At 33.1% G+C, this 16731-nt stretch overlaps 1 protein-coding gene across 3 annotated transcripts in view; it reads right to left on the bottom strand.

The window, feature by feature from the left end:
• Window positions 1-5125: 5125 nt before the first annotated feature.
• Window positions 5126-16731, bottom strand: part of LOC145684072 (uncharacterized) — a 526936-nt gene continuing 515330 nt past the window's right edge. For all 3 annotated transcript variants that reach the window (XM_081755923.1, XM_081755925.1, XM_081755924.1), the window contains exon 2: window positions 5126-7135. In XM_081755923.1, the coding sequence (XP_081612049.1) occupies window positions 5390-7111 (1722 nt within the window). In that variant the 5' untranslated portion in view covers window positions 7112-7135 and the 3' untranslated portion in view covers window positions 5126-5389. The remainder of the gene's footprint in view (window positions 7136-16731) is intronic.

The raw sequence follows: 16731 nt of genomic DNA, 5'->3' as shown, positions 1-16731 counted from the left end.
TTTGGTCATTTTATCCATTGTCATTTCTCGGTCATTATCCGTTTAGTCATTAGTCATTCTCGGCTTCGATCTCTTAAATGGTCGTCTTTTGATCGAAAGCACTTTCGAGTTAGATACCCTTGCTCTTCGACACTCTTTCACTTCGACAACGTCATTCTAACCTCACCAGACAGAGAGAGGATCATGGACTGACAACCTTGGTGAGATCGTTCTTAAGATTATATTGCTATGCCCATTCTAACATCTTTAGCTTCATCCCTATTGCTACCTGCAATTCATTTATTTGAATTATGTTTTTTCACTTAAGAAGGTTTCAAATCAAAACACCTCCTTATATTGCGTTCCCTCTCCACACTATTATCATAACGTTTCGCAAGATATTCCATATTTTTCATTATAATGAAGGTTTGCTGATTTACGTTTTTAGTGTAACACCGTAGTAATGTTTACATTATATTTTAACTACACCATTACCATGACGAACTTTTCGGAAATGACTTGATTGCTTTCTTCATATTTTAGATATTATCTCAGTTCTATTTTCTTGTGTTCTTACTATTGTTTAATGAAGGTATTTATAATGTCATAAAATAAATCTTTGTAATAGTTTACACACATTAATGAAGCTCAAAATAAATAAATGTACACAAATTTTATTTAAAAGTCCATGTCTTTTTATTTCTTCTTAATTTCGCTATATCGTACATCTTCGACACTTGCAGATAAAAATTTCACAGCACATGTTATTTACAATATATGTACGTACGTGAAAGTACTAGTATATAAATATAACATTATTGTCAAATAAATCAAGCAAAAACAAAAGAAAACCAAAAAAAAGTCTGAAAATTGTCCCAAGGAGATGGTCAACAAAGTAGCTAAAATTAACCTTAACATCCACTCAATAATGTGATAGCTAACATAAAGGGTTTCGCTGATTAAGTACAAGAAGTAGACTCCCTGATATTAGTAACTTTATTTCTTTCGAGCTTACCTACTAATACAATGTATTTGGGCAACTCAGGCGAAACATAATGGTATATCTAACTTTCGAATACTTTGCAAAAGAAGGTTGATCATTCTTTGAAATTCAAAGCAATAAGAGGTACAAAACAAGCTTCTGCATTCTGTAGATTCTTCTCTGAAATGAAACTGCATACTCTTCTGTGGATTTTTCACAAGTTATTCTGCCTAATAATTCAATTTCAGTGGAAGTTAAACTTACCATAATATTCGCCCAATCCGCTCATTTTTACTCAACTCTGTTTATATAAATATTATAAGATATTACAAAATCAAAACAAACACCAACAATATGATATTTGCTAGAGTAACTAGTGAAAGCCTTACTTTTCAAAGACTATTTCGTACTTCGAAATTATTTTATGAAAATACATATGGTACAAATAGTGAAATTATGAGATACCTTCTCTAGCCAAAATGCATATTTATACCGACCAATAGATAACAAAATGTATCAAGGAACAGAATTTGACAATCATGTTATAGCAAAGTGAGAAAATGATATTTTAACAAACACTTAAGAAAACAAATCTGTGTTACTTCATTTTTTAAATTTTTATTTAAGATTTAACTGTAGATGTATTAATGTAATACATTGAGCCTTTGAAATTTATATGATCATGACACTAGGCATATGGTATTCTCAAATCATGACTATGGTAACGGGATCCGTACAGTTCTTATATCAGCGACACACTTAACTGTATTAAGTGTTTCCCAAGTTATGCAGTAATTTGTACTCATTAGAAATACATAAAAATATATCGTTGTAGTTAAACTAACCAAAAACCAAGTTTATGAAACGTAAGGAAACAATCAGGATTTAGAAGTTTTGATTCATTTTCTTTATCTTATTACATAACTCAATGAAGATTAATCTTAAACCCAAAGTACATAATATTGGCTTTTTATGGTTTATTTATTCAATGATACAGGATAGTTTTTTAAATCTTTTTGAAGAAAGGTTTAGAATTCTATTTTCATGACGTAACCGTTTATTACTTACTATGTAATGAAAAATAATCTCGTTTCGCAAAAGGTTTTCAATGTTGACTAATATTGTAGTGACAATTTATTGACAACCACTTAAACACTAACAGCAGTTGACCTTAAAAGAAAATTGAATAGGTAATTGGAAGAATAATATAAGTCGAAAATCACACTTCATGAATACTTCAACAAGGAAATTATGGTATGTTATATTATTATATGTGAAGTTCATTTTCAAATTACCTAATAAGTTGAATACTACTTTACCAATCCATAGGAATGTGTTTCTTATGCATTCAGCGATTATTTTTGACGTTAGGTAAAATGGCCTGTTTTGGACGTTTGTTCTTCCACTCACCAATTCAATGCTACTGTTGTTTTTTCTATGACTAATTAGAAAGGTAGAGTTACTTTTTTTAATTTTTCAGTGTGTCACAGCCTAGAATAATAATAATTTCCGAAATGGTATCACGTATCAATAAACATTAATACATAACGAAGAGGTGAACAATTCAGAAATAATCTTTACATATACAGCGATGTGCTTCAACAAAGATTCAACGTATGTATTACCCGCTACATGTACTTCCTTACATCCTGACGATGCAAAGAGAATGGAGCTTATGATTACAACACTCGTAATAAGCAGAAAGATATATAGATATATAGGTTGAGATAAATCAGCAATTAGTTTATTACTGATTCTATTATTCGCATATATGCAGTATATAAATTAGAATTTTCCCCAAAAATATATATATCTCGCTAAATTATTTTGGAGAAATGGTAAAATTATTTCATTTTGTAAAATTGCCTCTTTTCCCGAAATGTAGTTGTCCAAAATCAATTCTACTGTATCTCAAACTTTCAGATACAAACTGCAATATGCTCTCTCAGAGTCTGTTACCAATATGCATGTTATTGGTGGTTTTCATTTCACCATATTTGAAAAACATTTTCAGCTAAACCTTGGATCTCAAATGACTTTTGTATTTTGTTTTAAAACCCGAACTAAAATGAAAAATACAATACCAAATAAAGTCATGATAAGTTCAATAAGTTAATAACTATTCTCTTATATGTTTGTAACACACATCAGGGAGTCTACCTTTTGAACAAAAAATTATAGCATAAAACTTATACAGTAATTCATATCTACAAATATCACTTTTCAAAACACACTATTTTACACTCCTGAACACGGCAGGAGGTGACGCAATAACTTTGAAACAAACAAAATGCGTCATCAGTCTTCTGAAGAGAAACAAACAGAAAGATCTACAATAGAAATAAAAAGGATAATGAACAATTATCATTATTATTAATAATATATAACAAGTAAATGAGTAATCTTTTATTATTCTTTGTTTCGGTAATTAAAACTAATACTTTATTCTTATACCTATATGTATTAAATATAGCATTGTTTTATTCTTTAAAGATGTACTATTTATTTTAAGTACCTATTATTATTATTACATTTTCAGTTTCTCTATTATTATTTGGTTTTCAATAACGATTTAAAAATCAGTCTGATAACTTTGCATATATGAAATTGCATTGCAAACTTTTTTTCTCGTTTTGTTTTTTTTCATTTTCCACTTGGAAGTGTATATTTTTTTTTAAATAAATACTTTTCATATTCACTTAGTTAAAACACACATTCTAACTCTTTAAAACACCATTCGCTCATCACTTAATTTACACATATCCATTTGTTTTCCGTACGGTGTTTCGAACAATAATCTTTCTTCTTAATTATTTTTTTTCTTCTCTCGTAAAGAACAATTTAAAAACCATACATTTTTTTCTGTATTTTTCCCAGCAAACTATGTCACAACTTTTTGCTCTTTTTCATCCTTGTCGCTTTGTTTATTTAGACATTTCTTTTGCACTCGCATCCTGCATAAAAAAAGAATCTCTTTTAAAGGGAGAAAGGTTTTATTTGTATTTTCTACTATACTGTTGTTGTTTAATACCACTAAAATTACTTTTCCGTTACCCTGCTTTTGTTTGTACAGCATGTAATTGTGGTGGAAGTTTCCTTGTTTAAATAAAAATTATATTTTACAATGATTCATATATGTCTTCCGGAAAAGAATCATAATTTACTTGTTTTATTAATGTTATCTCGGAAATATACATATTTGTATTAATTTATCACAAGAAAACATGTTAAGTTTTATAGATTACTATTCATTTATTAAATAACATATACAGTATGTTTAGAAGTATGTAGACCCTAAGTCTCGTTCAAAATAATGATTACACTCTAATGCTTTAGAGATTTTGTACCCATACCATGCGCACAATTATCATACCATATTACCGTAAGAGTATTAAAGAAATAAAGAAAATATTTGCTTTGGAAAAAGAACATTCTTTGAGTTGGAGTTCAGAGATTCTTGAAAGTTAGTAAGATATTTCCTTTAAGAAGACTTTATAGGGTATTTATAAAATCAGGCCATATGTAGTATGTTATTTCTAGAGTCGCACCGTCAATATTAAATAACATACTCCATATTTATGTAAAATATGTATATAATATATACCCTTTTTCTTTTGCTGATATCTGTGCGGATATTTTCTATGAAATAAAGATTGACCAATCCAGGTATCATTTTAAGGTGAGTTTTCATAGGCTGGTTGTGTTTGTAAATTATTCATGTACAAAATGTGGTCCCATGTACATGAGACCAGTAGATAGGTATACATGCTTTCTAATTGACCACTAAGAGTGAACAATTCTACAAGATTTTAAGTTTTATTAGCTTTCTATAGAATGTCGTGTTGAGATTTTGTGATTTTAAACCTCTTAACCTGGATGAGACATATATTATACTTCATATAAAAGGTATAAACAATCAGGTTATTGTTTTACAATTAGGGTTCCAATTCGCTATCTTATTATAGTATCACTTTCCAAGATTATTACTATAATCAAGATAGCGAATTGGAACCCTAATTGTAAAACAATAACCTGATTGTTTATACCTTTTATATGAAGTACTAATATATGTTCATCCAGTTAAGGTTTAAATCACAAATTCAACACGACATTCTATAAAAGAATATCACTTAATTTCTTGTAGAATTGTTCACTCTTAGTGGTGAACTGGACGTACTGTTACAAAGTGATTACCCGTACATTATGGAAGTTTTAGTGTTCTAAATTTGGTACTAAAACAGCATATATGCTGAGAAAAGTTAATCATCACCGGACTATAAAAATTGTGCCAACTGTATTAATTTGTCAGTAGTATTATATCAAATAAAACCTTTCTCAGCTATGCATGGATATATATATATATGTGTGTATATATATAATATTTATGTATATAAATACGAAATAACTAAGGTCATAAAGTAATATCGTTTACACGTATACTATCGGAGCGGATTTGGTCGATATCATGCTAACATCCATATAATCGTTTTCGTATGAGTCATCTAGTTGTTTTGCAGTGTCCCAGGTTGCTATTGTATGCTGGAACGCCACCGGATCCTTAAGCGTTCCATTCTGAGTGAGCGTTTCTGTTGGTGGTTGTTTGTAGCAGCACTTTCCCGTCCCAAAGAAGAATAGAACTCCACATGTGAGAGCAAACAGAGCCATAACGCAAACAGTTACCATCAGGACGGCCATCCACGGTGTCTCACACAGAACTTCCGACTCTGGTACATCAGCCACATAGAATCCTTCCACAGATGGAGGGCCTCCACATCTTACGTCATCAATTCTGGGAGTTGTGTTCACTTGATGCACCTGCTTCCATAGCCACAGAAGAGAGCAGTTACAGATTAGAGGGTTTCCGGACAGGTAGAGGGTTTGCAGTTGCTTCAGCGGAAAATGTCCTGAAGATAGTGTGATAATATTATTATCTCTTAGCCAGATATTCTGAATGAGAGGATTATTGTGAAATAGTTTCTGTGGTATACTTGACAAAAATGGATTTTCATCCATGGCAACACCTTCCAGATGAGTATTATCTACGAACGCACGAGGATCCACAAAACTCAATTCTGGTTGACGGCTTAACCACAATCTCTGCAAGTAAAATAAACTCTGGAAGGCCACTGGACCAATAGCTCGGAAATTGTTACCACTTAAGTCCAATTCAACAAGGCTAGCCAGTTTAGAGAGCTGTGACGTAGGCACCTCAGTCAAGTTGTTGTTTCGTAAGTCCAAGAATTTCAAAGCATGAAGGCCATTAAACGCTGTTGAGTGTATCTCAGATATACTGTTAGTATCGAGAGACAGTAGGAGCATCTCTTTCAGAATTGGAAACGCATAATCTCCAATGTATTCGATATAGTTCCCTCCTAAGTTGAGTTCTCTTAACGACAGAAGAGTTTCCAGATTTGACGTCGGTACAGATGTTAGACTGTTGTTCTCCAAACTTAAAATTCTTAAGTTCACCAAATGCTTAAATGCATCTTCATCTATGTAGCTGATGCGATTATTGGACAAATAAAGTTCCCATAACTTGTCTTGGTTATCAAACAGTTCTTTATGAACATATTCTAGTTGATTATTGCTAAGATTAAGAACTTGAAGAGCACGCAGTGCATGGAAGGTGTGCAGACCGATTTCTCTAATTTCATTGTTGCTAATATTTAAGGAAATAAGTTCATTCTGCATATTGAAGTCCAGTTTGTTCAGGCGTTGGATTCGATTGTGGGACAAATCCAAGTAAAGTAGACTACGGTAAGAGTTAAGGGAGTACTGTACTTTAGAGATTTTGTTTCTACTCAGGTTAATAGTTTTTATACCAGGATTAAGTTGGAAAGGGATCACATCTAAGTTACCACCTTCACATGACGCTGTCGAAACTTCCTTATCGCAAGAACACGGTGGGGGACAAAACGCGCTGCAAACTCCCGCTAGCACTGCTAGGAACAGAAGAAGCACTCGAGGCACCGTCACGTGAGTCCCTGATGTCGCAGCAACGACAGATGTTGCATGAATGTGATAGGTTTGTTGGTGCTGATGACCATGCTGGTGTTGTTGAAGAAGAGGCTTCGGTTGTTTCTGGAACTGGTGGCAGAATCTCTCCCCAGGATAACCACATCCTGCTCGTCCACGCTGCTCATCCTCCATTCCACGGGACGCCCCTCATGGGATCTGTAAGATACAAATGACCAGAATATCAATTAGTATAATCATAGAGTTTAGTGTACAGGTATTTATATCTAATATCCAAAATTGAAATTTTCATATAAAGGAAGACTATTATTAACACATTTCAAAACATATAAACATAGTCATATATTAATAGAATTGCAGTTGACAGTACTAGCATTATATGCGCTCGATGTAGGAAGATTTCTCATTTAAAGTAATACATCTATTATTTTCTTGTAGAAACCATTAGACATGATTTTTTTTACTGAGGGGAATAGTAAACTTTTTATGTATATATGCATCCTCTTTGTTCCCCAGGTCCACGTGTGTGGACTTGAGTTCTGAAATGTTATGCTCCTACGCATTGGTAATTCTTGCGTATCTGTGCGCACAAATAGCATTACTGGGTTCTCTACTTGAAAAAATTGTCATATGGTTGCACATTTGTTGATTGGTTTTCCACGTATTTTGTTTTGTTTCTATGAATTCTGAGTCAAGATGGCTTCGGTAGAGCGGAAGGCAAGTAGCCAAGCTTTTTTCTATTATTTTCAATGTTTCGAAGGCAAAACTTTTTTTTTTTTTTTTAGAGATGTGCCTATTACCTCTAGAAGTAGTAGCAATTTTATACTTTTTTGATCTGCGTAGTAGTATTTCGGCTACACGTGTGTTTAGCGTAGGTCCACAAACGTGGACCTCAAGTCTACAATACAAATTCTTAGAGAAGTATCGCCCAATTCGTGACATAAAATAAAAATGCTAATAAAAAGTATTAAATTATACAAAAACAAATTAAAAGCATATATGACATACATATTTTATCATTACATATATGTACAGATATTTTCCATTTGAGCGGTGATATGGCTGGGCATAGGAGGCACTGGCCCCACGAACTTCAAATGTTAATAGGTAAATATTTTTATTGTATGTGTAACAGTTAATTATTTAAATTATTTAAATGCCTCTGGTGTCCGCATTATTGAATGGTTATATTACTGCTGAAGTCGAGTTGAGTATTCAAAGTTGGAGAATGAGGGGACTGGGGAGGGACAAGACTAAAGGTATTTTTCCTAATTTTGAAAAATAAGTACGCCAGGTACTAAATTACTATTAATATGATGCTATGTACACCTATATAAGTGTTAATCCATTTTCTCTGATTAATATCTAATACTTGTGTGAACTTAAAGTTGGAATAGGAGGGAAAAGTACCCAAAACTTTATCATTGGGTTCATATTGTGCTATATTAGAATTTAGAATTTTTTTATAATGGCGTCGCTTAAACATATTGCATTAAACTAAATCATGGAACATTTATCTTGTTTTCTTCGATTTCTGGGTTGTGTGTAATTTCTAACAGTGGCAGATTTAGAAAATATTTTGGAAGGGTCTTCGCTTAGGAATACTTCCTTTTCCTCAGAAATTCCAGCATTTTTGAAACGCAGAGCTTCAGGTTTATCATCAAAGACATGACTATATTTAGCTCTTTATCAGAAATACCGGAAATTTGGTTACTTCAACCCGAACACCCCCTAACCCGTAAATTTGCTAATGGTGGTCATTGTTGCAATAACAATTATTTGTATTTATTCCTAGTTATATGAATAAATTCTCTTGTTTGTTATTTGAGTTGTGAAGCCCCTCGATGATCGTGAAATACAGAACCTTCTGAAAGTACAAACAGTGGCCTAATCGGTTTCATGTCAAATTGCAAAAGAATTTTCTTGTGCTAAAGATAATCCTTCGTCATGTAAATACAGTATTCACTTTGAATCAACACTATATGTTCTGGGCCCAAAGTAATAGATAACCATAGTTTGGGAAGCCCCGATGTACTTTTATTTCACTCCAATAACTTTTTTTGCAATAAACAAAACCAACTTGCAGGCTCGTAGCTAACCCAAAAATGTAGAGGAGGGCGGTAGAAGTTAGGGGGGAGCCGATCCAACTTATTATACTTCATTACCATATAGTGCAAGCCTACAGTGAAAATGTTAGGGGGCAGTAAAAATTTAGAGGGGCCCTGTGGAAAGAACCAGCCCAAGTCTAGGAAAAAAGATCAATAACGTTCAGAGATACAATATATGTTTTAAAATTTGATTTAAACTAGAAATACAATCACTAAACAAAACAACGTTTATTTTAATATAATAACTGTTGCGGCCAACTGACTGAACATATTGGTTTCATTAGATGTCTTATCAGTGCCTGATGAAGCTAATATGTGCAGTTATAGTTGGCGAAACTCTTACAGAGTTATTATATTAAAATAAACATTGTTTTGTTCAGTGATTGTATTCATTAGATATCTTATCAGTGCCTGATGAAGCCAATATGAAAATGGCGTCTAGTTTGTTTTAGCACAACACGATACAACTGTAAGTTTATATTCCATATGATATTGATGAAGTTGTTGTAGAAGATTACAAAGAAAAGGAAGACTGAGAAATATAATATTGATGAAGTTGTTGTAGAAGATTACAAAGAAAAGAAAGACTGAGAAATATAATATTGATGAAGTTGTTGTTGAAGATTACAAAGAAAAGGATGACTGAGAAATATAATATTGATGAGGTTGTTGTAGAAGATAACAAAGAAAAGGAAGACTGAGAAATATAATATTGATGAAGTTGTAGAAGGTAACAGAGAAAAGGAAGACTGAGAAATATAATATTGATGAAGTAGTTGTAGAAGATAACAAAGAAAAGGAAGACTGAGAAATATAATATTGATGAAGTTGTCATAGAAGATAACAAAGAAAAGGAAGACTGAGAAATATAATATTGATGAAGTTGTCATAGAAGATAACAAAGAAAAGGAAGACTGAGAAATATAATATTGATGAAGTTGTTGTAGAAGATTACAAAGAAAGGGAAGACTGAGAAATATAATATGGTAGCTATGAAACAAAATTTCACAACATTATTTGCTTTTATTGTTGAAGAAATTATCCAAAGATAAGTAGCATATTAATCCATAGATCCTATTGTGCCGAACCAAATAATATGGGTGACTGTAAATCCTCTCCACAGAGGAATGAACCAGGTTCTTCTGGAAAATTCAGGTTCTTCACTAAACTCTACCATTATTTTTTGAATTTTTTAAAATAACTTGAACACCATAAAGAATATTAAAAATTTGACAAGTGAATTTTGTTTCACTGTAAAATTACGGTAGACTTCCAAACTATACAACTTCAATACTTAAATTTGATGCAGTATGTAAATACCGAATCTATATCAAAAACTTATTAGTCGCTAACTCTTAATTTTTCGCTCTTGCAGATCGGAAATGGTGATCGATTTCAACCATTTCCGATTTTGGTAGAGTTTAGCGGGTGGTAGTGATGCTAAAGTGATTGCAAGAAAAAACAACTCTTGTCGTTATTTATTACCGTTTCTGTTCTATGCTGATCAACGTTGAAACCGGAAACAGTATATTTATACTACTTCCGGTTTCAATAGAGAGTTAAAGGAGAAGCTGGAACGCTGAATCGATTGAAAATTATAAACACTTTTGACATTTCTTGTTGTTCTTGCTCTATGGAAATCAATATTGAAACCGGAAATACTAGTAAATTTCAATCAATTACGTGTTTGGTAGAGTGTTGCAGGTTGTGGTGATACGTTCTCTTGAGTCTCTGAATGAATTGCATAAAACCGTGGTCGCTATTACAGTTCTTTTTTCTGTGGCAATAAACGTTGAAATCATGAAAATGCAACAAGGAGAAGGAAACCTTGTAGAAGTGTAAGCCCGCAGAATATGTACAGCATGAAGAGAATTGAATAGCATGACAGCGCCTTGAAGTAGCAGAGACGCCAGGAGACAGTCCAGAGAACCATAGTTCAGTCCTAGACGATGGTGAGTATGTGCATGGGGTTCAAGGATGCCTCGTTGTCGAATTCGGCAGACATTCTAGAGGTTTCAGGTTTTGATTGCGGAAGAATAATGGCATATCACGAGTGTGGTTTATACTTCAACGACATTGGTGCCCGAATTAAACCGAATTTGGCCACAGTTCAGTGTGTATGTCTTTACAAAGGCGCTACGCAACCACACACTCGATTCTTACAACGCCATATCATAGGTCACGTTGACAAATGGCTTGTGCGTAGGGCTCTGAAGGAAGGACGTCCATCGGCGATCACAATATCCAAGGAAAAGGAATGAAGGAAGCGTCCTGGTACCTATATGTTAGGTACCATTCCGATATTTGCTCAGTGTAAATGAGGAAAATCCTCAGCCAGGCTAGCTGCCCTGAAAAAAGCTTTTACATTTTCTCGACCAAGTGTCCCTACCGGAAATCGAAACCGGGACCACTCGCACCAAAGGAGAAAGCGTTAGAGACTACGCTATTCGAGCTCATAAAGCTAAAACAGTCAGAAATAGAAAGTGTTTCTTTCTGATATATAGGCTGATCCAAAGTGGTTCAGCAGCATAGGCACAATTGGTACAAAAGCAGCGTGAGATAGAAAACAGAGAATCTCCCCCCATGTTCCCCACAAGTCTGTCCTTGACACTACCTATAATCAGTCAGCATTCTCAAAAATATGTTTTATCTCCTTTCCTATCCGTCTATTTATGTGGTAGGAAACTATGGCTTCCAGGTTCACCATTGATGCTCTTAAAGGAAACCTCTAGTACGTAACGTTAGCGTGATATTAAGTTTTGGTATGGATAAGCGTTCCAAGTATGTATTTCATCTCCGTACTTATTCCTCTTTGAAACCGGAAGCTGTAGATTTAACTACTTCCTATTTAAATATACGTATCTTAACTTCATAAAGTTACAGGGATATGATGTAGCGAGATTTTTTTAATAAAAAAAATATGAATTTAGCGCTCCAAAGACAGTCATACTTTCAATCTCTGCTGTATTAAACCATAAGTTGTCGAAATCTGCCTATTTCAGTATTACAAAGATGTCATTTGGAAGTCTGCTGTAGTTTTATGGTGAGAAACAAAATTAACTACTTATTCTAGACCAAAAAAATGCTATATATGCAGAATTTACCATGCACGATTGCAGGAAAAGTAATAAAAATATATTTGTGACTAAGAAGATAGTGCGGAAAGATGAGGATTTTAAATATATCAAACGCTAAACGTTAGGAACACTTCGACATACTTATGGTGGCGGTTTAGTCTTTTAATACCACTCGTATTTTATCATTGCGTAGATAACGAGCGTTGAATTGAGGTAATATTTGCTCTTCTGATTCCTTCCCTTGTGTACCCTACCAAGTCATATATATATATATATATATATATATATATATATATATATATATATATATATATATATATATATATTAGCAAGAGGTAAAAAGAGTGGGAGAAGAAATATTGGACAAAGAAGCTCTCTTTTATCCTTTCCAGCTTTTTAACCCTTTCATCCAACCTTATCTAAAGAAACGAAGAATTACGACAACTGACATTTCATTTTGTGACCTGTAATTCGTTCTCCTACAAGTATACGCTTAAAGGCTTCTCTCATGGTTTGTCTTTTCTTGATAAGGAATGTACAGTACACGGATGACGCAAGGTTTATATTCAGAATCTTTTTTTTTTTTTTTTTTTTTTTACACAAGCAGCAATATATTTTATGTCATTACAGCATCAGTATGCCTTTAGAATATACAATGGAATACAATAATAATAATAATAGTACTACTACTACTACTACTACTACTACTACTACTAATAATAATAATAATAATAATAATAATAATAATAATAATAATAATAATAATGTATGCATATATAGGAAATTTTCGAATGTAGTTTACGGAACGAGTGCGAATAAAATCCAGTTTCTTGGCAAGTCGGTAGTAGGTTATAATATTATAACATCAATTATGAAGGCATTTAGAGAGAGTAGAAGATGTGGTCAAAAAAAATGCGCTGAATGTAGTTGTGCAGTGCCATCTATTGTTGTTGTATTAATTTCAACTAGTAAGACCGGTAGCCTAAACTTTGATACAGTCAGTGTCGAGTTTGAACGAGTTGTGACACGTTAGTTCGCTTCCAGAGGCAGAAGAGTGAGAACGTGTTAAAAGTGTCTAGTCGCGCGCCAACATTAAGTTTCGTTCTAAGTTTCGGCGGTGACATTGAATCCTTTTTACAAGTGGTATGAGCTATTCAAAAGGGGAAAGCAGACGGTTGAAAACGACGGTTTGAGCAACAATCGAGACGTCGTTCGACGTCAAAAACAGATGAAAACTGCAAAAATGGTACAAATGATTTGTTCAAACAGGCGAATAACTATTCGAGAGCTGTCCGAAGAACTGTACATCTCATATGGATCCGTGAAAAGCATTTTAAGTCTTCATCCCGGCGAAATTAAAATACCGCTAATTTTACAGTATTTATGTGATATCTTCAAATAGATAAAAGATAATCGAAATGTGGAACAAGAGCGCCCTAGACAACTCCTCTCACCAGAGATTAGAATTCTATCATGTATTCCCTTACTATGGTGTGTTTCTGAATCTTAGTAAGACTTACATATTATGTTATACTCTCCATACGTTACCAATAACTGAAGGCTCTCTTTGAAATGTGATGCACGATAATGTTGTATTATTGTCTCGCTACGAAAACCCACAGCGAACATTGCATACAGAATGTATATGTCAACATGCTTTTTCTTCTTATTTTTTTTACCATACCAGTGTCCCAAAATTCACGCAAAAAGTAATTTTGATAGAAATCACAAGTTTAAAATTAAAACTTGTAAATTTGTTGTTGATTCATAAGATATAGTGTACAAGGTTATGTATGGAATAGAATATCGGGTAAATAGCCTCCATAGCTTTGCTAGTACATACGCACTCTTTTGTTAAAATTTTTAATGGCCGTTTTTAATAAATGTGGCTGAATTTCCTTGATACAGCGCTCAATTTCCTCCTTCAAGGCGTGGGTGGACGTGAGTTTGTTGGTGTAAATCTTAGAGTTCAAAAAGCTCAAAGTAAAAAGTCCAACTGCGTTAAATCGCATGATCTGGGCAGATAATTCTCATCACCAAAACGTGAAATTAAACTACCAGGAGATGACTCATGCAGAAATTGAATTATTTATCGGATTGTATGGCATGTGCCACCATTTGGTTCAAACCACATGTTATCCATAGCCATATCTTGCAATTTAGGTACAAAATACTGGTTTATTATGTCGCAATAGCGAGCACCATTAACTGTTATTCCCTGATCAGATGCATTTTCGACGAAGAATGGTCCGAAGATACCTCCAACCCAAAATTCGCACCGAATATTAACACGTTGTGGATCATTTGTTTCTTAACAAACAATTCTGGATTTACTGAATCTATGATATAACACATACTTTAGTCTTTAGACTTTATGTAAAGTCTGTAATATAAAGTGTATAATGTAATGTCTATGATATTAAGTCCATAATATAAAGTCTATGATATAAAGTCTATAATATAAAATCTATGATATTATTATATAATTTTGAATTATTTGATGTGTATTAAAAATTTTTGTAAACCATTGTAAAAATAAGTTTAAGGAATGCATTCTGGAAAACAGGCAATTTTCACTTTCCAGGGACAAAAGACTAGAAATAATATCGAAAGTGGAAAACAAAAACAGACTCAAGGTAAAAACAACAGGTGAAAGGCCCTACAAGAATATAATATATAAACGGGATACAATATAAACAAGGGAAGAAAAACTGATTCGACGCTCATTCAGATTGTGATTATTCTCAAACGTCTCATATTAGTTAGATCACTAATCTACAACCATATTGGAAGAGGATGTTTCCCCATCTTCATTATCTTTGTAACATGAAACATTTATTGGTTATAAAAGGAAACCAACAGAGAAGACGTTCATGTGCAAAAAGGTCTCCCTCCGGGCAGGCTTAGTTTATTCTCATTCAGTATGTCAACGTTATTCTAGTATTTCATGTAAGCTTGTATAAGATGCATATAACTCCTTTTTATTTCTACCGAGAAATTTAAGCTATTCAAGTTAATCACTGCCTTAAATAACTTAATGTTAATCTGTTTAGAAAATGACAATTTTAAAATTACAAAACAGAACTCTTTCTTTATTTTAAAGTTAAGAACCGATATAAAGTCTATATATTTTACAAACATTGGTACAAATTGACCGGAAACCTAGGAATTCGAAAAATTATTTTCAATTGGACCCTGCAACTCCTAAATCCGGCCCTGCTCGTGTGTTCTTAATGTGCACGTATGACTGTCCTCAAAAGAAATTCCATTACATGTTGTCCGTTTTGTTCTCTTGAAAACATTGTACATACAAAACAAAAAGGGGTAACCACTACCAAATATCTGTTGTCACTTCTAAACATCTAGTTCACAAACTCCCTCTGCGCCAGAGTTGCCAACCTCAGAGAACAAAATTATTGATTTTCCTTTTAGAATTATCGTATAGTACAAAAACTAAAACTTATATTTGTTATTCATGTATTAATTATAAAAACAAGTACAATACTACTAATAATAGCAATAGTAAATAATAAACGTATCTATTAATCTTTAGTTTCGAACTCCAAATCGGCGTTAATACTCGCCATTTTTGAAATGCTTATTAATACTACTCTGAAAAATAGCAACATCTCCACCACCTCGTGAACGTAATTGAACTTAAAGAATAGATGCAAGGTTATCATTTGCCAATTAAATCGATATTGATTTATTTTAGTGGGAATCACTGTTAAAAACCTCACTGTATGTGTGTTTTATAATTATTTAATGCACATTTACATTTTATTTTGCACTTTCAAAAACTACAAAAAAAAAAAAAAAACTGCGTTCTAAAATTATCTTACATTCACCTTATCGTAAGGACGTTATCAGTGGCGGATTTATGACGGGACCAGGGGGACCTAGGACACCAGTTTTTGAGAGACAAAAATAATTTAAGCTATTAGGCTATTTTTGGAAAGTTTATAGTAAACTCTTGATACATTTATCATAGTCTGGGTTCTCGCTGTCCTCTCCCAGTTTTTAGCTTCTAGATTCGCCAGTGAGCGTTATATCATATATCGTAATATTAAGGCTTAAATTAGTATATCACGATAAATTATTGTACGGTTGGCAATCCTGCTCTGCACTAATATACAGCAAAGGGTTAAAACTTTTTGTTGACCATTGTGAAACTTCATGTTACTTATTATTTATTTACTATGTATTTATAAAGGCAAATAGAAACTTCCCATTGTCTATAGATGTAAAATGTTATTATTATTTAGACGAAAGCAAAACTTCAAAAACAAACGAAGAATACCGAAAAGCGTCGCAACTTTTTCATTTCTCTCTCGTTTGATGTTGGTGCCATCTTACGGAGACAAACTAAAAAAAAAAAAAAACTTACAAAATATCAACCACTCTAAAAGTCATTACCCTTAATTTCAGCTGTAATGGATTTCTCATCAAATGGATACTTTTTCCCCCCTCTGTCTTTGAATGGAAAGGAGGGAGGCGGGCGGAAAGTAAAGTTTTAAAGCATCTGCCTCTGATGGCAATTTTCCAAATTAAAACTAATCTGAGTTTGTTTGTCTTTTATAAAACTTATTATTTAGGCCTAAAAGAAGTT

The sequence above is a fragment of the Thermobia domestica genome, chromosome 4 (assembly GCF_964235325.1).
Source record: "Thermobia domestica chromosome 4, izTheDome1.hap1.1, whole genome shotgun sequence".
Lineage (NCBI taxonomy): Eukaryota > Metazoa > Arthropoda > Insecta > Zygentoma > Lepismatidae > Thermobia > Thermobia domestica.
Note: the sequence above shows the minus strand (reverse complement) of the source record. Positions and strands in the feature narration are given on the sequence as shown.